At 52.2% G+C, this 20,033-nt stretch overlaps 2 protein-coding genes across 6 annotated transcripts in view; both read right to left on the bottom strand.

Moving 5' to 3' along the window:
- ACY1 (aminoacylase 1) overlaps positions 1 to 20,033 on the bottom strand; it is a 451,002-nt gene that overhangs the window by 188,127 nt on the left and 242,842 nt on the right. The gene's annotated exons all lie outside the window — the stretch shown is intronic.
- GRM2 (glutamate metabotropic receptor 2) overlaps positions 1 to 20,033 on the bottom strand; it is a 77,486-nt gene that overhangs the window by 19,465 nt on the left and 37,988 nt on the right. For 2 of the 4 annotated variants that reach the window (XM_073352509.2, XM_073352506.2), the window contains exon 3: positions 1,207 to 2,044. In XM_073352509.2, the coding sequence (XP_073208610.2) occupies positions 1,207 to 2,044 (838 nt within the window). Of the gene's footprint in view, positions 1 to 1,206; positions 2,045 to 11,848; positions 18,942 to 20,033 lie in introns of all 4 variants that reach the window. The other 2 variants (XM_073352508.2, XM_073352507.2) reach the window with 2 other exon arrangements.

Here is a 20,033-nt window from a genome sequence, read left to right as displayed (position 1 = left end):
TCTGTGACTGAACCCGTCACACATGGGCTCCTCCTTATCTCACCGGGATGTGGTGAGGAGAGCTATAGTAAGGGCTGTATGCTGCCAGATATGACAGTGATGGAGGCTGGATAATTGATAGAGTGATAATCATCCTACCAGGTATCTAATGAGTTTGGCCTGGAGGAGAACACTTGGATGGCTCCTCCATCCAGCAAGCGCAGGCCTTCACGGTGTGCCAGTATAATGCCCATCTCAGGAGCAGGTCAGTCCTGTAGAGAGCACCATTTTCTCCTAGCTGCCTGTGACTGAATAAAACCCAGAACGCAAAGGAGAATAGACTGGAATAGACTGAGTCCTCATTGTTCCTCATTGACATCTTAAACCAGTGTTCCAGAGTTTCTTACAAATGATACATCAGGGGTAAGACTCCGCTGTACACAGGGTCAATACAATGTAGTCTCGTCAGAATAAAGCCTCTGAACGGTTTTAAATTGCTTTGACTTATATCTGACTGCTCTGCCCCTGACAAGAATGCTGAATCTAAGGAAGAAGAGTTGTGACTGGCCAATTCTCCAGGCTCACCTGGCCTAGCAGAACTGCTGTTGGAACTGATTGTTCAGACAGATGTCCCAGAGGAACAGCAGAGCTGGTAGGAAAATATGTGATCAGCTACTACAAATATTTTGGTGCTGAATATTAAAAACTCAAACAGATTATTGAAAGGAATAATGGAGGTGGCACCGGCCCAAGGTGCCTGGGAAGCTGATGGTCAGCTGAAGAAAATGGTCTCATAACCCTTCCAGTTAGTCGGTCATTCTTCAGAAAATTAGAAGAAGCTGAACCCAACACAACGTTCAAACACAACGTTCAACCAATCTGAAACCTGAGACCCTAACTACGCCCTCGTGCAGCAATGTTTGTGTCCCGATGCAACGTTATCATGACACCTGATGCAGTGGTTTCATGCCACCAGCCTGGCAGAGACCATCATCAAGAGGTAGGAGAAGTGTGTGAACTCCTGGGCCAAGGACTCTGGGCAAGGACCTCATCATGTGAGGAATCACAGACCCAGTGTGCTCAGCAAGTTTGGCTTGTCTGGCTCAGAGGTGACCAGTTGAAATCTCCAGGCTTTGAGTACTCCTAGTTAAGCCCTGATTTCCCTTGCCTGTTCCATCCCAACCCCTTCAGTTCAGCCACCAATCCCTTTTGAGGCCCTGGGCTTACCATCAAACTTGACATTGAGCATGAAGTCCCTGTAGAACCTCTTGCCATTAACTGGCTTCATGGAGTCACACAGCTTGGTGGCATTGGGGCACAATGCCTGGTGCATGTTATGGAGGGAGTGGGCCATGGCATAAACAGCATTGACCACAAACATGATCTTGGACTCCTGCTCGAACTTGCCCGTCTTCAGCGAGTGCCGGCTGCAGTCCTGGGTATGGAAGCTGCACTGGAACTTGTGCTCCCAGAACTCCCGGAACCAGGGGTTCCGGCTGTTGTTGTAGGGGTTGAGGTTCCGGAAATAGATGGCAAACTCCTGGATGGGGTAGGCCGCCAGTTCAATGGTGATGGCCCCCTCCGCCACCAACTCACTTCCCGCCACCACACTTTCCAGGGCACCCCAGCCATCGCTGGCTACCCACATGAAGGAGACATTGATTCTCTGCGCAGCTGCCAGTAGCTCCCGGGCATCTTCGCTGCGGGTGAACAGCACCACCACCCTAGCGCTAGGCTTCTGCAGGAGGGCCTTGATCACTCCGTCAAAGGTCTTCTTGTTCATGGAGCGCCCCACCTTCTCGGAGGTGGCGATGCAGATGTTGCGGGCCCGGGCTTCCAGCTCGAAGGCCTCAATGCCAGTCTCGCCGTAGTCACCCTCTGAGGCCACTGTGGAGACATAGGTCCAGTTAAAGAAGCGCAGGATCTCGGCCATGGCCTTAGCCTGGTAGAAGTCTGGCGGGACGGTGCGGGCAAAGTAGTCGTAGCGAGACTTGTCACTGAGCTTGGCGCTGGTGGAGGCATAGCTGATCTGCGGGATCTGGAAGAGTCGCAGCAGGTTGGCCACCTGGATCGAAGGGGGAAAGAAGGAATGGGTGCGGTTACAAGGTGTACATGGGAGCAAGAGAGGCAGAGCATCCTGCCTCCATTTACTGAAGAGAGTGTTATCGACCTGGTGAGATGCCCCAGCAGTTTTCCTGGGAAATAACTACAGCTGGTCCTTTAAGGGTTAGAGGAGAGAAAACTTCTCCTTTAAGGCTCCTAATTGGACCTTCCATATTCTACCCTTAGAGGGCCAGATGTAGTCAATAACATTCATAATGTATAAGATTAGGTTGCTTAGGGAATTTTTGTGGAATCCCAATGGATGTTTTTAAGACCAGGATAGACAAACACCAGTCAGGGATGGTCTAGGTATACTTAATCCTGCCTCAGCTCAGGGGGATGCATTAGATGACCTCTTGAGGTCCCTTCTAGCCCTACATTTCTATGATTATAAGCACTCAGATAACACAGTGATGAACATGGTAGAAATGCCTATATCTGAGGATCTCTGATTCCCAGATTCCACAGTCATTGGTGCATTAGAAATGGGATGGATAGGATATGCCTTCTTTGGGTACACTTTATACTAAGGGTACATTTATAAATGGTTTGCATACAAAGGATTGATAGATGTCAGAATTATGTTACAGATCTGAGTATTATGTGTTATATAGGTTGTTATAAGCACAACATTAGAAGGTGTTTTATACACAGATGGTTTTAAGCCATGGTCATTAGCAACCTACTGACCTGTTGGACTCTAACAATTGGTCAACCATTTAGTCCAAGGTCTATGAATGCTTTGTTAACCCTCCGTAAGGTATTGACCCTGATTGTGAAGTGTGACCCATTCGTTAGCCGTGGGATGGGGGCCCGCTGGTGGGGTGCTGTCTGTGTCCTGCTCTCTATTCACAGGTATTAATTTAGGAATGAGACAGGCCAGGACCACAGAAATCAGTTACAGTCCATACAATAATAATTTTTCAATACCATTGACAGCTGTAAAAGGACATTACTATGGGCAATTCGTTAGCCCTTACATTGGGTTTCTGCTCCTGGGGCCTGTCTCACTAAGAGAGGTAGAGGCAACGGACACAAAACTTTCAGGAATCTGCTCATCTCAGGCACACATCTGGAGATGTAGTGATTTCCAAGCAGAGCCACTCACTCTCCTAGGCATTAAACACTGTGCTTTCCTTTAAAGCGCCGGTAAGGTCAGAAATGTGACTGTAAAAGTGGCCCTTTTTATTCAATGGCTCTGACCCCAGAGTGCCTCCTCGTCATTATAGGCTGATTCTAATACAAACACGGTTCTCTCTTAGCCCTGGAGACCCCTCATGGCAACGATGGCCATTCATGTCTCTACATCTCCACAGACCCAAAGCGCCACTCACCTGCCAAGCCCACTGACCAGAAAGGAAAGAAAGGCATTAGACCAGTGGTCCCCGCTCTACCCCCAGCACAGCTCCAGTCCCAGCTCCACTCTGCCCCCAGCCCATCTCTGCCTCCAGCCCAGCTTTGCCCTCATTCCCACTCTACCTCCAGCCCAGCTCCACTCTGCCTCCTACACCGTCCCCAGCCCAGCTCCACTCTGTCCTCTGCTCCACTCCCAGCCCAGCTCCGCCTCTAGCCCCAGCTCCTCCCCCATACCCAGTTCATCCTACAGCGCTGCTTTCAACCCAAACTCCTCTGCTGAGCCAACTGTGCAGTAATGGGGGGGGATGCAGACAGCTTCCATTACTGGTAAGGGGTGGCGTGACAGGAAAAGTTTGGCACCACTGCATTAGACCCTTGGCTTTCTCACGTTGCATCAATCTATGTGGTGACATCACATCACGATGCAGGGTCACCACCGCTTGAGGCACGTTCACGACGTAAGAATTGCGACTCATCTATCTGATGACTCGCCGCCACCCCAACGGATGACTCTCCAGTAGTCAAAGCCTGAGAGCCACCGTGGTTCAGTGATGGAGAGTGAGCTGGGTTCTATTTGGCCTCATATAGAGTCCCCTGCACTATCACTACATTCCAAGCACAGCACCTTTGTTACTGGCGACGATGGAATAAAGAACCCAGCTGGATTTTCAGGACCAGGCAGAGTTTGGAAAAATCAATTTTTGACTTGTAAGTGGAGCCAATTAGGCCCTGAATCTTGATAATTTCACACATGCAATCCCATTTCTCATTCCTGCGTGGATGTGCAGTCACAGCAACTGCAGACACAAAAGTTGTCACAACTGTGCATAGTCAGTGTAATTGCACATGGAGATTATGCACCTGTATTTTTCATGCACAGTGGGGCGTCTGCAGTTATAAAATTCCAGCCCTTGATGGGAGTCATGGCTTCATTCCTGAAGTACCTGAAGAAAACAATTGGGTTTCTCCTCAGCTGGATGCTGAGGCTAAGCTGAAGGAGGCTCAAGGACCGTGCATGCTGGAGAAGGATGTACCACAGCCCAGTGTCCAGAAACTGTGCAGTCTAAGCATATCTTGGACAAAGGTTTCGCCACAGCTGGTGAAGCCACATCCAACCACACATGTGCCCTAGGAGACAGAGAAGAAGGAAGAGGGGGAGGGATAGCTCAGTGGTTTGAGCATTGGCCTGCTAAACCCAGGGTTGTGAGTTCAATCCTTGAGGGGGCCATTTGGGATCGGGGGGCAAAAATTGGGGATTGGTCCTGTTTTGAGCAGGGGGTTCGACTAGATGACCTCCTGAGGTCCCTTCCAACCCTGATATTCTAGGATTCTATGAAGAAACCTAGTATCCATCCCTCCCCAACCTGATGGAGAAGCCGGCCAGCAAATCTGGACTGGTGACTAAGGGCAAAGTTGGCCATGTCCGAGAGTCCATCATCAGCCCCCTGTGAGGACTCCATAATGGGGATGATGCAGATGAGGGCACCAGGCAAAAAACTGTGACAATCACCATGGAACTCCCCTCATCATGCCATTTTTACAGGGTCACTTTTATGGAAACGTGAACAACCTCAGTGAGATGTCAGAAAGGTAGCGGCATGTGGGATGCTGAAGGCTAGAGAGCTTTGATTGGCTGAAAGTGAGACCCTTCAGAGTTCTCTGAGTCCAGTAGCCAATCATAGCCTTCCACTTCCCGAGCATTCTATCCATGTAACGATGCCTGTAGCAGGGCTGCATGAGCCTCCTGCTATTTCTTTTCAAAATATTTTTCAGAACAATAAACCTTTTTCTACCTCAAACATTAGATGTGAAGATAATTATCAGCAGTCTAGAGGGTGATAACCTGTCAGGCTTTCCCTACAAGTCACATCATGTTCATTGTCAGGGTGAAGGTCACATATGTCTGTTATTTTGAGTGACTTGGATGTTTTTTTCCTTCCAGTCTCCGCTCCTGTTGCACTGTGGTTTCCAGCTTTCTGAAGGAGTAGCATTATCCTGAGCTGGTGGCTTCTTCTGGGTTGATTTTGGTTGGTTTTAATATTTCATATTTTGCTCTCTTTTGGGGAAAATAAACTGCTTCAGTTGCAAAAGCAGAAGATTCCGCTGCAGGGAACACAGCAGAACATCATAATCTTCAAAGTGTTTTGCAAGCATTCAGCAATTTATTATTATTAATTACTTGTATTGTTGTAGAGCCTAAGAGCCCCAGTCCGGGACCAGAACCCCATTGTGCTAGGTGCTGCACAAGCCCAGAACAAAAAGCCAGTCTACATATAAGACAAAGATTCCAGCGAAGCAGTATCCTGATCCCCATCATTTTACAGGTGGGACAACTGAGACAGATTCGGGGAGTTGTCTCAGGCCACATAAAGAGTCAATGCCAGCGTCAGAGCTAGAATGCTCAGATGTGCACTTAGCCCGTGCATCCCTCTAACATACCAGCACCTGCTAACAATTCCTGGTACAGTACTGATGCAAAGCAGGCAGGTGTGTTTGGGGGAGGTAAGCAGGGAGCTAGCCTGTCACAATGACACTAAATAGCTGGGGAGGACACTACAGAGCTGATATTGCAAGGGGGGTTGGCTGACATCAGTGTGAGGTCGCCTCCTGTCCCGATTTCCATGGGGCTCTCTCTCCACGTACAGGATATTAAAACTTGAAAAGCATTCTGAAATATTGAAAGCAATTTCAGCGTGGGGGCACCTCCCCAGCACACTATGATAGGGTGTATTCCAAGACATTGTGATACAATGATTTTGACCTGCTGGACAAAGGCTAAAAAGAGGCCAGGCTAGAACTTATGACAGCATTGTCCGGGGTGACACATGAGGCAAAACACCACAGAGGGCCCCACAGATCTTCAGCTGGCAGCAGAAAGAAAAGGAGAACCGTATGGGCATAGAGAGGGAGGGACCTTCCTGTATGCAGGCGCTCCTTGCTCTTCAGGGGTCAAGGCTCCTGGTTGTACCGTCTGTTATTGATGAAAAACCTCCCACGCTCAGCCATCAGATTGGGTCTTTAAAGTGTATGATTCAAATGCCTTCCTGTCTCTGTCACCTGATATGCCCGTTGGCATGATGTAACATTGTATCAGTGACGTCCAATCACAGCCATCACCTACACCCACCACCTCACATCGGGAACAGGAAAGGTGCACCCTAGAGCAAGAAGCCGTACATCCAAGACCCTGGCAAAGGGGTGGCTGCTGGGAAGAAATGGACATAATGACTTTGTTTTGTTTCAATGTCCTGCAGCAAGATGGGAACTCAAACTGAAGTCCCTCTGGCTACCGTGATCCCTCGCTGTATCATGTCTAACAGAGACTACACACTCATTGGAGCAGGGACCTGACTCTACTGTGTGCCAGTGTGCCATGCACAGGTAGGTCACTTGTAGAAAGACTGATGGGTTTAAAGGTAGATGATCACATCTTCCATGACCACAGCCTCTTAGAGCTCCTGCCCCAGGATGGCTTCTGGGAGTGCCCAAGGTGGCACGGAGAAGGGACAATCCTGCCAGCCCTCTGCATGGGCATGTCCAGTGACCTCAAGGGGGGCTTCCATGCTCAGAAGGACCCCAAGGCAGTTTGCATTCCAGAACTTCCACATTCGTGCATCTTCATGCCAACCTACTGCCAAGGCTATGAAAATGGCAGCTACTTCCCACTTTACCATGTGGTCCAGTGGCAGGGGAGGGAGGGCATTGTTCCACAGCATCCCTCTCAGAAAGCATAATCACATAATAGCTACGTAAAATATAGCTCCATCATAGCGAGACTGCTGGCCTCCGACCATGAGGGACGAGATGACCTGCTGAGATGAATGACCAGAAGCAAACTATCCTGGGCACTGGACATTAATCCCCCAGCAAAGGGTTGCCAATTTTGGTTGGACATATTCAAGGAGGTTTCATCACATGACATGATCTTTAATTCCTGGAGACTCCAGGACAATCCTGGAGGACTGGCAACTGTATGAGTGACCCTGGACTTCAGGCATTACTGTGTGTTGTCAGCGAGATGTTTTTCTGCAGCTGAATTCCATCAGACTTCCAAGGTGGCAGGGAGGCACGACGAGACCACCGGCTTTCGCAGGGAGGATGATGCTTTCCACTTCCCCAGTGTTCCTCCCACCCCCATTTCCCTTGCACCATGGAATCCCAGTCTGTCCATGAGGGGTTAAGACTAGATCCAAAGGATCAGCAAACACTGCTCATGCACACTCCAAAATGGGTTTCTAGTCCCAGTGCATTCCTGGGGATTTCTCCTCTACCTCTGCCCCCATGAGCAGATGGGATGGTTGTGGGGACTGAATTCCCAGAGAGGAGGTTGGGCCTTTCCCCTCTTGGGAACCCTATCCCCTGCCTGACTTGGGGCCCTGCTTTTCTTCCCAACACACCCGCTGCTTGCCAATGATTAGAGAGAAGTCACGCCAGCAGGTGGTAAGAGGAATTGCAGAGGCTGGGCCATTGCATGGTTCAGCCAGGCTGAGCCTGGAGTGAAATCTCATCATCAGAGGTGAGATATTAAACCTCCTGCTGAAATACCGCAAAACCCTTCTCTGTCAGAGCGAGAGACTTTATAAAAACTGCCTGTAAATGAACCCAGAACGTGCAAGACCAGGCAGGTCTGACTCAGGAATTGGAATATGTACATAGGGGCCAAATGCTGAGAGAGGCGGAGCACCAGCAACTCATCTCAGAATACTTCCACCCTACAAAAGTCTCATCTATGAGCTGGTGCGGCGCGGGCATCTCTCAGCCCAGACAGATGAAGAGAAAAGAACAGGAGAATGAAAAAAACAACGGGCCAGAGCAGAATATTCCACTGCATGCGTCCAATCATTGAGATTAGAACAAGGGCTGGCGCATGCCCCTTCCTCCCTCCTCCAAACAGCTCACGCTGGCCGCTTGTTCCAGATGCTCTGCAGCAATTCTCATTACCTTCAAAGGGGAAAAATCCACACTAATGAGGCTATTAAAAATACAGACTGTCAAAGAGGCAGGCGAGAGGAAGCCTGTGAGCTGATTGGCTAGCAAGAGCTGGTATCTGGGGCCGGTTTCTCAGCCCCTGATGATGTGGAAGTCTCCGCTGCTTAATTAACATGTACAAATATGTCTTTAACAGACTATTACACTCCTCATGGCAATAAGGCACAAGAGACTGCGAATTACCCTGCATTGATTCACACCAGGCATTGTCATTGGAGGCACTTGACCGTAGGCACACAAGGTGCAAATTAATGGAGAACAATTCACTCCCTGTCATGTCCTATTGCCAAATGATCACAGCGCTCAGGCCCGCAGTCCGCCAATCACATTCTGGTTCCAGTGGGCTCCGACTCCTGTTAGGCACAAGTTGGGATCGCGCCAGGTTATACCAGTCCTGATTAAAATGCAGAAGGCAACTCCTCACTGTGAGAAGGTAGAACTCCCAAACTCAGCTGGGAGCTCTCTTGACATCTGGGAGGTACTTGAGCATTTGGCTGTCCCTAGGAGATGGCTAGACATCTGGGAGGAATTGAGATATCTTGGAGGTATCCAGGTATGTGGGAGTTATCCAGATATCCAAGTTGTACCTAGGCACCTAGGACAGACCTTTGCCGATCTGGCAGGAGAACTCAGAGCCTCACCTGGGGGATGCCTTCCTTATCTTACTTGGAAGGACAGATACTCTGCAAGCAACACCCAGTGTGTCATGTGACAAAGGTCAGCGGTACTTCCTCTTACTGCCAACTGGTTCAGCAGAACCCCACCCTTGCCTCCTCCCACTAACATCCTCAGACCCGCAGAGAGAGCGGCACCATGCGACAGCCACAGTCTCCAGGGAGTTGGCAGGCTGACACCAACTGGTGACCTCCAGTGGGGCACCGTCCTGTTCCTTTTCAGTGGTTCCCTCCAGCTCTCACGTGTGCTGAATCCTGGGCAGATGGGGCTCTGATGGGTTCTCCACTTTCCCCTCTTCTCATCAGACCCATTTGACAAGTTTATGGCCCCATTATCCACCTCTGCTCCATCTGTTACCCCAGAATTGGCGACTGGCACTTCTAGAGTTGGGTAGAAGGGGGAGATACCTAACACAAGCTGGGTATTCTTTGCCCAGTCCAGCAAGATCCACACCCTTTGGAACTCCCTGCATGCTGCAATTTAGCAATGGGCTCTCTGAACTCTTGAGAACAGCCCTTTTTCACAATTTGTAACAGACATGCTTGAAGGTCAAGGGATGGCACTTCCAGAAAGCTGTCCAGGCACTGGCAAGTCATTAATGTTCATAATGATGGTGCCACGCAAAGGTCCCAATCAGGACTGAGGCCTGATGGTGCTCGGCAATGTACAAAAGCATATGGAAATGCAGTCCCTACCCTCTTACAATCGAATGTGAGCCATGCTACAAGTGAATGTCAGAACCAGAAGGAGAGATGGGATGCAGGATATTGAGATTGTGTGGTCACACAGGGAGCAAGGCACAGAGCCTCAAAGGTATTTAGGTGCCTAACACTCCCGGGAGTTGACAGCTAAGTACCTTTGAGGAGCTGGGCCCTACCACACAATTTGCTGGTTCCAGCTCATGTGATGCTAAAAACAAATGAAGGTAAGGTTAGTAGGGATTGCTGTCCCCATTTTAGAGGTCGGCAAACCAAGCGCCTGAAAGGGGAAGTGATTTGTTTTGCATTGCTCAGCGAGGCACTGCCAGGGCCTGGGTCACTTAGTTTGCAGCGAGGCTGTCTGTAAGCTAGTGCTCTTTATGACTGTCCCCATCAGTGGGCAGCTAACATCCTAGGAACCGCTGTGACCTGACTGACCCCAGTGCCCTCAAATGTTCCTGGAATCTGGCTGTACAGAAGTTGAGCATTGCCAGGGAGCGTGCATGAGGTACACTCTGCTAACCACTGGGGTAGATGGGGGAGTTCAGGGGGCGGGAGTGGGGGTAGGGAAATCCCGGTCTGGCATAGTCATGAGCCCGCCTGTTCGCTAAAATGCTAGCGGCCAGCAGAGCTTTGCTTGTGCCATGAGCCTGCTTGGTAGAATGGTAGCCGGAACGACTCTGCCGCTAGAAGGATACCAGCCAGGACTGCTCTGCCTTTGCCACGATTCTGCCTGCTGCCCTTCCTTCTGTTGGCACTGCCCTTGCCTCACGCTCATAAGTTTTAATGCCACTTGGGTGAGATCGGCACTTTCCAGCATGATTACACTGCTGGGTCTGAAATCCTGCAGGGCAGCACATTTCATTGCTCCCCTCCTTCCCCTTTGCTCCCCACCCCTACTACATCTTGCAGGCGTAACACAGGGCTGGGACAATGTACTGTCACAGGAAAGGCTGCTTTCTCCCGATTGGCCCAGGGAGCAGAGCCGGAGCCAGGTGCGCTGGAGCTGTGCAGGGCACCCCAGGGAGCAGGGAGGATGGAAAGCAACACGCCCCATTTATGAGCAACGCCAGTGCTCCCACATGCTCATCTGGCTCCCAGAGTCCCTGCAGACACCCCAGGGGAGGACAGCACTGGGAATGTCCACCAGGCCTTTGTTAAAGAGAATTAAGCACCTTCGAAAGGTGCCAGCTGCAGGGCTGATGCGGCACAGCCAGCAGCAGTGACCATTCCCCCCCACGGAGCCTCACTTCTGGCCTCAAGAGGCCAACCAACTCCAGAGGCGAGAGGCATTTTCACTCTCTGTAGGGCCATGGAATCCTGGGCTTCTTTACTAAGATTGCCACCAGGCTTCCAAACAGTCCCAATATAGCACAGACCCACGTCCACTAGGAACCAAAGGTGAGGCCACCAACTTGTCTTACAGAGGTTCCCAAATGGCCCATCGTACACCAGGACTTCCAGCCAGTACTCGCCTGGGCTGGATTTGAACCAAAGATCTTAGAGGGGGAAGGGGCTAGCCCAGTTCCTTAAGCCAGCCAGTCTCCTGGTGGTCACGATTCCTAGTAAGTGTAAACCTCCCACCTTCAAGGAGCCACTGGCTACTAGCCCCTGAAGGGTTAGTTGTGGACTATGAAGCTGTGAGACAAAGGCTCAGTGATTCCAGGGAAGACGCTGGTATGAGAGAAGGATTTGGCCAGGTGCATGTCAGAGAGAGAGAAAACAAAACAGGTACAGATGTGTCCATGTTCACAGTTGTGCAGAGAAACGAGTGATGAAGAAGATGCCAGCCACAGATAGATAAACATCTACTCTCTTTCTAAGTACAATGGAAAACCAGACTCCCTGCTGTTTCTTCAATGCCTCATTGCTCCACACTCTGCCCCCAGCGCCCTGGGGTTCAGCCAGGACATAAAAAACCCTGAACATGCCTTCCGAGGTCAAGGTTTTTCACATCTGTGACCCACATAGATCTGGGTTGCCTCCAACCCAGCCAATGACCAACAGCAGAGCAGTCAAGGCAGGTCTAGTGTTGTCTCATCCGTTACCTGGGTTGACCAGCTTGACTGGCGATGTCGGTGTCCATTGTAACATCACAGCTCTCGACACAGGGTGCTGATGCTAGTGTCCTAAAGGACCCGCAGCTGCTTGAAGGTGAACTGCCATCCCAGGGAAACGTGGTCCTCTCCTGAGATGCAAGGTGCCTGATGGGGGCATGAAAAAACAAACCTCCCGTACGGAGTGCATTACTCACAGATAACGCTCTCTTATATCTGGCTGTTGAGGGGGATAATATCAACCCTAGAAGTAGAAACTTCCTAGCCACAGATCCCTTTATAGGCACCATTTCCCTTCCCCAAGCCCACTGTTGAGGAGAGGATTGTCTCTTGGGGCAGAATGTGGTAGATCTTCTGGAGAAACTATGGGTAATGCGGGCAAAGGGAGAAGCCGAGGATGGCAAACCATGGGGAGCAGGTTTCCCCTCCCCTGCTAGGAGAGAGTAGCTCTCTCAGGACACAGCTGGGTGATCCACTGGAGGAGAAACCTAGGGTTGGTGTGGAGAAGAAGCCTAGGATTGACTGACTCCATCCACCTCCTCACTCTCAGTGAGGCAATCTCTTGTTCAGGATGGGGTCCACTGCCTGCCTTCACTCCCCTTCCATTCCATTCAACTCTCCAGCATTAAATTCCCTGGTTCTCCTCAAACCACCCTCACCCCTGAGCAAAGAGGCTGATCACAGAAGGGTTATGTTTCCACCCAAACCAGGAAAGGAGATGGAGAGGTATACTAAGTGTGTTTGGTACCAGCCTTTGGGACCAACACTGCAGGTGGGGTGCGATTGCTCTGACTGCAGAAGAGCCGAAGCCATCGATGATGAGGGCACTAATGAATAAACTTGAACTAAACTGAATAACAGGGGTTGCCGCCTGTAGACTATGCCCACCAAAGTCAATGCAGCCAGGCCAAGCCCTGCGATTGGATTTCTCTCCCCCTGTGGCAAGTTATCCCCTAACTGCCCATTGCACCGTCCTCTGCAGCAGCTGGCACCAGCCCCTGGATTCACTGGTGCACTAGTCTGATCCTGGCTGGGCAGTCCCGTGTCTCCCCCTGTCTCTGTGTACGTCCACCTGTCTCTAGGAGCCAGCCTCTGCTCTCAGTTACACCTGTCTCTGAGGCAGACGGCAGCACACCTGGTCTGCCTGGCTCTAGCTCCCACACCTGTTCTTTTAGAGCCCTGACAAGCTCGGGGAAAGTCAGGGTAACACTGGCAGGCGCTGACAAGGGGAAGCCTCACTGATGGGCGGTGGGGACTTTTCATCTTCGCTGGGCTGCAGCCGTCAGCCCTGCGACCTCCCTCTCATCCTTACACTGAGCAGCTCTTCTCTTTCCTTCCTCCGTGGCGGGCGTGAAGGCTCTGGAGGGCAGCCCCAGGAAGAAGCCCGATGCCAAGGCGCTGAAGAACTGCATGGTCACAGACCCTGCCCTGGGAGGTGGGGATGGTGCTCAGAGGCAGCTCTCGGCAGCCCCAGACTCCCTGCAGCAGCTGGGTGCTCCAGACCAGGCAGCAGCTATGGATGTGAGTATCCTTCATCTCGCAGGCGGGGTTTCTTTTGACTGAAAACCCCCAGGCACAGCTCAAGGGGGGCTGCGGGTGTCACCCAGCACAGATCTGCCCCCCGACGGTGCCCTTCATATCACTTTTAAAGACATCCCCCTGCTCTGGAAGCCAAAGGGGGCTTAGGCAAAAGCTGGCAAGAGCTGAATGGCCAGTGCCAGGACATGTAGCATGACCAGTGGAACTGGGAAAACCGGGTCAGATTTCAGGGGGAGCCTGACTGGGGGCAGCCTCTCTTCTCTGCACAGCTCCAGGAATCCTTCTGGTTCTCTGTGATGGTCTTTTTCTGCCAGGCCCGGAAAGCTGGCCCCGGTTCTCCATTTCCACTCCTCCCACTGCAGAGCACAGAGGCAGGCCTGGACATTCCTTGAGAGCCACAACAGCCGCAACGCCCTCCCAGCATCTCTCCCAACAGGCCTAGTGGGATTCCACCTTCTCCAGTGACTACGGCCAGCCAAAACAACAGCTCACCCCGCAGGCATTGGAGACCCTTCCTGCAGGCTCAGGCTGGTATTTTAATCCCTATAGGGCCCCCCTGGAAGTGTCAGTGCGCATGGTACTGTGTCAGCAGCTTCACAGACCTTTGATTGGTTGCTCGGTTGGATCAACCCCAATGAGGCAGCTAGTTTTGGCTGGTCTCTTAGGTGCCCATTTAAGGCCTACATGGACACCTATGTTTGGGCAAAAAGGTGTTCAATAAACATAAAGTGGGTGTCATGTCCCCTTCTAGGGGCTAGACCACATAGAAGGTAACAGCCTACAACTGCTGTCAGCTAATGGAGCTTTTCCTTTAGCTCAAGCAATAGAAGTCTGAGCTTTAGTGCAGAAGGCCCTGCGTTCAGACTCTGCTGGTGGCCTGTAGCTGAGATCATTACACACACAGGAGTGACGGGGGAAATCAGATGTTACGTCCCAAGTTTGCACAGTGTTTCTGACTCAATGGAGAGATGGATGCTATTCTGTGGCTGCCTCTCCCGTAGCGACAGACGGTTTCCTGCCTTCTCTTCACAGCAGAAAGCGATCTCTCCTGCTCTCGCTCCCGCACCAGAGAAGGACCCCAGCTGGAAATCCGCCATTGCCATCCAGTCGTGGTGGCGGGGGGTGCTCACCCGGCGAACGGTGCGCCAAGCGACGCTCTGCGTGCTGACAATCCAGAGGTGGTGGCGCCAGGTCTCCTTCCGGGGGCTGGAGGAGAGGAGGGTCAGGGAGCTGGCAATGTATGTGAGGCCCGTGAGAGCTAGCGTCCTCCTGCAGTCACTGGTCAGGATGTGGCGTGCGAGGAGCCAGTACAAGGCGTACCAGAGGGCAGTCCTGGTTATCCAGAACGAGTGGTGGCAGTACTCCTGCTGGAGAGAGGCTGCGGTGTTTGCAGGGAGCAGCCTGGCGGACGGGGGCGTGGACCTGAACATTGAGATCATTGTTGGTTAAGCCGACTCTGTTAAAGCTGTGGGAAAGGCTCCGTGCGGAGACAAGCACGGAGAGTGAAATAAACACGTTCCCTGGAAGTGAAATCCCAGTCAGGACGTGATTTTCTTTGAAAGCCTAGGGGCAGGCAGGCAGGCAGGCAGCGGGCCTCTGAAAGTGGACAGGCCAAGCTGGCATACAAAGGCACGATCCAAGCCACTGTAGGCCTCGCGAGGAAGGTCACATTGGGAATCTAGCACCTCGCCGGGTAGCATAGGCAGCCGTCTATACCTGGTCTGTTTATTCCATGCCAAGACCTAGAGAGCCAAGCTGGCAGCGGATGCTAGAGAGCCCAGGCCTCAGTCTGCATCCACCAGCCTCAAGAACTTTGCATTGCTCGCAGCAGAGCCCTGCGACATCCACCAGACCAGTTCTGGGGTAGCTTCTGAGACCTTATCTGCTCAGGAGTACGTTGGGGCGGCTTCTGAGACCTTATCCACCCAGTGGCCTCCACGATCTTATCCCCTCAGTTCCTAAGAACTCAGCTCGACTCTGAACTCCTCACTGAAGTTTCTTTATTGGCATGCAATCAAACGACACTTGAGTTAAGTAGGCTCAAGAGTAGAGGGTGGGTACAGGGCATACCCCCCACCCCCAAAATTACACAGCAAACTTCTTCCTCTATAGACATTTCCAGATTAAACTACATTTACCATACACTGCATCACACGTTTAAGGATTGGCTGTACAATCCCCATATGGCATGCTCTGTCCACGCATGACTTACTCTTTACATCATCTTTATGATCCCAATTTATCTTGTTGCTTGTTATCTTGGCCATTGTAAATGGTTCCCTGGGGGTTCCCCCTTGTTTTAGCTAGTGCAGACATTCTGTTTCCAGGCTGCTGATTCATTTACCTCCCTAATCCTGTCTCCTGAGAAATGAGGCTTCATTCATGTCAAGCCTACAACCACTTATAAGAAATCACCTCACCTGCACTGCCATGCAGCCCCCTCTGGGGTGTAACATGGCAGCTGTTTTTAACAGTGGAAAGTCAGACTAACCAGCAGGTTAACTCAGGGAGTGCAGGAGAATACCACATCCAGATGGAACAGCAAGGGAAATTTTGGCCTCGTACTTAGCTAGGAGACTGCCAAGGAAACGCTGTACCCTGCAGGAAGGAACCGTGTGGCACAATGCCCTGGTTTTGTGTTAGTAGATCGCTCTGCTCTGGCTGAATCAGGACTGAGGGAATACCCAGGGGGCACTGTGCTGGTTAGATTCCAACTGCTTGTGGTCCATAGAGATTCCTCTTTAAACTTAGGGTTCTGGCTGTTGGCAATTACCTCCTGTTCCCTAAATTCCAGCCTCTCCACCCCACTGCCATGCACTGCTGCAAAACAGGCTGCATTACCAGGTGGTGGGAGTGATCTGAATGTACACAAGGCCAGAGCCAATCCTGGTAGAAACCAGCACAGCTGCACTGACTGCGAGTCCAAAGATTGAGGGGACAAGTCTGTGAAATGGCTCGAGACCCTGCCGGATGAAAGGCTCTATAGGGCATGAAGGCAAGAAATCACTACACAGAGTGGCTCTTTCAGCTCATATCGGGGGCCAGGAACAAGGTGAGTCCATATTAAACAGGGAGCCTGGGCTAAGCAGAAAGGAGGGTGCAATTTGCCCCTATGCAGAAGATCAGCACAATGCTACAGCACACTAAGTGGCAGAGGCCCACGCTGAGTGTGCAAAGGGGTCAGTTTCAGCCAAAGTGACTAATGAAGCTCTTTTAGAGCCAAGTGGGTGAATGACCAGGGGAAGTGGTCGTTATGAGACACCCAGCCATGCCCCCAGCCCCAAGCTAATGGAGTTTTCAGTGAAGTGAAAGAAGGGGGAAAGGTCCAGAGATCCCAAAGGCGTTAGGACCCTTGAAATCAATGGAAGTTAGGAACCTAAACACCTTGGAGGATCTGGGCCAAAGCCAGCATCTTGGCCAGCAATAGCCTGAGCAGAAGACTGGAAAAACCAGGTACTTCAGAGAGTGGTGCTGGTGGCTTGGGGAGTGATACCCTGTTGGGACACTGCTGATCCACTACTGTAGGGGGCGCTGTGCTGCTGGCAATGCCACCTTTCAGAGGAGCGGTCCCCAACCACTCATGACTGATAAAAACCTCTTCTTGTTTTCACAAGAACAGAGCAGCATCAGCCTCCGCATCCGAGCAAACTTCCCACGAGTAACTGCATCCTGCTGTTCTAACTCCTCCCGCTCTCTTCTCCCAGCAGGCTGAACTAGCTCCAGCGTCTTGCCTAGCTGGCTTTGAACAGCTGCTGTGTTCCACCCGAGGTGGCTGCATCTCAGTGTTGATGCACAGTTCCTGTATATCCAGCTAGCAGTCGCATCGGTGGAGCAGTCCTGCTGCGTTAATCCAGATTACACCCGCAGAGCCGTAACAGAGAGCAATGCTGGGTGCCTGGGGTCTGTGAAAATGCTTTGGAGGCCCTTCTAGATAATAGACACTAGCATTAGCTACGATCTTGGAAACAAGAAAACATGCAGCACTGACAGTTCCTCCAGGCGGGGCTGCAGGCTGCTTCTTAGACAGGAAAACAATGGGGAGCTAGGTGAATTATACCTGCCAAAGGTGTCTGGCAAAGCACAGACAGGCAAGGAGAGATCCAACCCTGCACTGCTCTGGCAACATATAGGGGCTGATACAGACACCATGAGAGAATCCCCCCTGGACAGGCACAGCATAGGGCTGAGAGCCTGGGGCTGCTCTAATTTACACTGGGGCCACCCTGGTCCTGCATCTGAGTTTACAGCCACCTTTGGCCCGGTGCTGGGCAGGCTGCACTCTCCTTGGACTCAGCCACTGGTCCTCAAGCCAGCCTGCAGAACAAGGGGCTGCTGCTCCCAGAAGGGAGTGTTGAGAGAGAGAGGGAGAGCGCCCAGTGGGGAAAGAGCGGCGAGTACGTGTGCCACTGTCGGGGTGGGGGAAGGTGCTAATTCAATGCAGCCTCAGAAATGTGATGTCTCCGCTGGATCAAACCTGGAGCTCTCTGCGCGAAGCCCAGGGGAGAGCGCGAGCATGCTCTGCTTTATTGCAGCCTGGAGAGGACACACACAGCGCTAGGAAAGCCTCGAATTATTAATAAACGGCTCCGTGTTCTCCTCAGTGCCCCGCAGCTCTATCCCCAGCCCTGGACAGTGTCTGCAACTGCAGCTAATCAGCTGCTTATCTTTTTAATGAGCTGGCTAATGATCTCGCTGCCGATCTCTCTCTCCTTTCGTCTGCCCAGCGATGGATTTACCCGCCTTCTGGGCTGTCGGTGTATCTAATTGCCTATCTGTCTGGCCCCATCATCATTTCTATCTGTCCATCCATCCCTCCCCCATCCCTTTCTTTCCTTCCCCTCCTCCTTTTTCTCTCGCTCCATGTACAGTAGCTCCAAAGAGAAAATGCTCCCTTTACTTCCTACAGCCCCATTGGAATGCTATTCATGGCACTTCAAATAGATATCACATCTGACCATTCAGATCCTGTACCCCCATCTTTTCAGCTCCCGCAGTCTCTCCCCTCTCTTTGGTCCACCTCCCTTATCTCCTGCCTTGATTCCTTTCACCTCTGCCTGCTTGTTCCCCCTCCCCATCCCTGCAAACCCCTTGGTTCAGGGCCGAGGGCTCCCTGGCAGCCTGACTCAGGGGGACATCATCTTGAGTTGGAAGGGAAAGGAGAGCTGCTCACCCCAGCTGTGCAGCAATCTGCTTGGGAAGGGAATCCAGGAAAGCCCTGCAGGAAGGGAAGGCAGATCTCACAGTGATCTCACGGGACAGGGGCTAGAGGTGTGTGGGGCGGGGTGGGGGGGAGGTAGGGACGCTGCTTGGCATTCACCCACTCAGGACAGTGAGGGGGGCTACAAATGAATGAAGGTCTCCTTCCTTTTCTGTGTCTCTTTGCCCGCCAGCCAGCCAGGGGCCCAGCTCCCATCCTGGGCCTGCGTCTCACCGACTCCAGCCAAGCTAGCCCAAGGGGAGGCGTTTGGCCCAGGAGGCCTGCGGGAAAGCGGCTGATGCTAGCAACAGATGGTGGAGTCTCAGGTGTGCTCGGTGGGGCCCCCTCCTGCAGGGAGGCAATTGAGGACAGAGCTGAAGCAGAGCATGAAAGCGGGGGATGGAGGAGAAGGGCTGTGAATGGGCACCGGTGAGGGGGCCCCCTACCCCTTTTGCAAGCAGCAGCTCAGGGCTCTGCTGAATGAATGGCTCTCCCACGCAGGCCTGCTGCAAGGAGCCAGCTCCGCTCAGACACTCGGCTCAGTTTCTTGCACGCCTGGCTCAGCGCCCCAAAGCCCTGGCACCAGGCTGGCTGCCATGCCGGCTCACCTAGCCACGCTCCCTGCTCCCCCCGGGCCAGGCTTTGAATGGAATAATGAGAGATTAATTTGCATTAATTACAGCATTAATGCAGCGCAGAGAGGCTTGGGAGCAGCAGCCAAGTACCGTGGTGGTTGGGAGCGGCGGGCTCTTGAGCGCTTCGGGATCTAGGCCCCCACTAGCCTGCATGGAATCGGGGGGAGAAGGGGGGCTCTCCATGAGAGGGAGACATCGTGGCGGGGCAGGGAAGGCACAACGTGGCTGCTGTGCTATCAAAAGCCCATCCCCCCCAGGCAGGGAGCTGAGTTAGGCTGAGTTTAATGTCACCGCCACAGCAAGGAGAGAGGGCTTGCAAAATACTAGTGTGTGGACAAGGTCAGGGCAAGTCGCAGGGCCTGTGTTTGGGGAGAGTTCAAAGGCATTCGGTGTTCAACATGTGGGTGTATACACATCTGCTACAAGGACACACTAGGTCCTAAGGTGTGACCTCCGCACCCCGTGCCACATCACCATCCCAGGGATCTGAACGTACAGGGTGCGACCTCTGCACCCCGTGCCACACCACATCCTCTCTGCCTGGGCTGACATGCCCGGAGGATCCCCCACAAGCAAAGAGACATTTTAGGTTCCTAAAAGGCCGGAAAGGCTGCAGCTAAACTGACAGGCCCCAAGCCAGCACGGTGTCACCGAGGAATGTCTGTGGCTCTTTCCCTGCGATGTGTACAGTGCTTTCCAGTGTACGGGCAGGAGGGTGGTGAGTGGTATGGGTGTGCACGCATGGGAACTGGGGCAAACCCACACTGGGGCAGGAGGAGGCTAGCTTCTAACTGGTAAAGTGGGC

This window comes from Lepidochelys kempii, chromosome 7, assembly GCF_965140285.1.
Source record: "Lepidochelys kempii isolate rLepKem1 chromosome 7, rLepKem1.hap1, whole genome shotgun sequence".
Lineage (NCBI taxonomy): Eukaryota > Metazoa > Chordata > Testudines > Cheloniidae > Lepidochelys > Lepidochelys kempii.
Note: the sequence above shows the minus strand (reverse complement) of the source record. Positions and strands in the feature narration are given on the sequence as shown.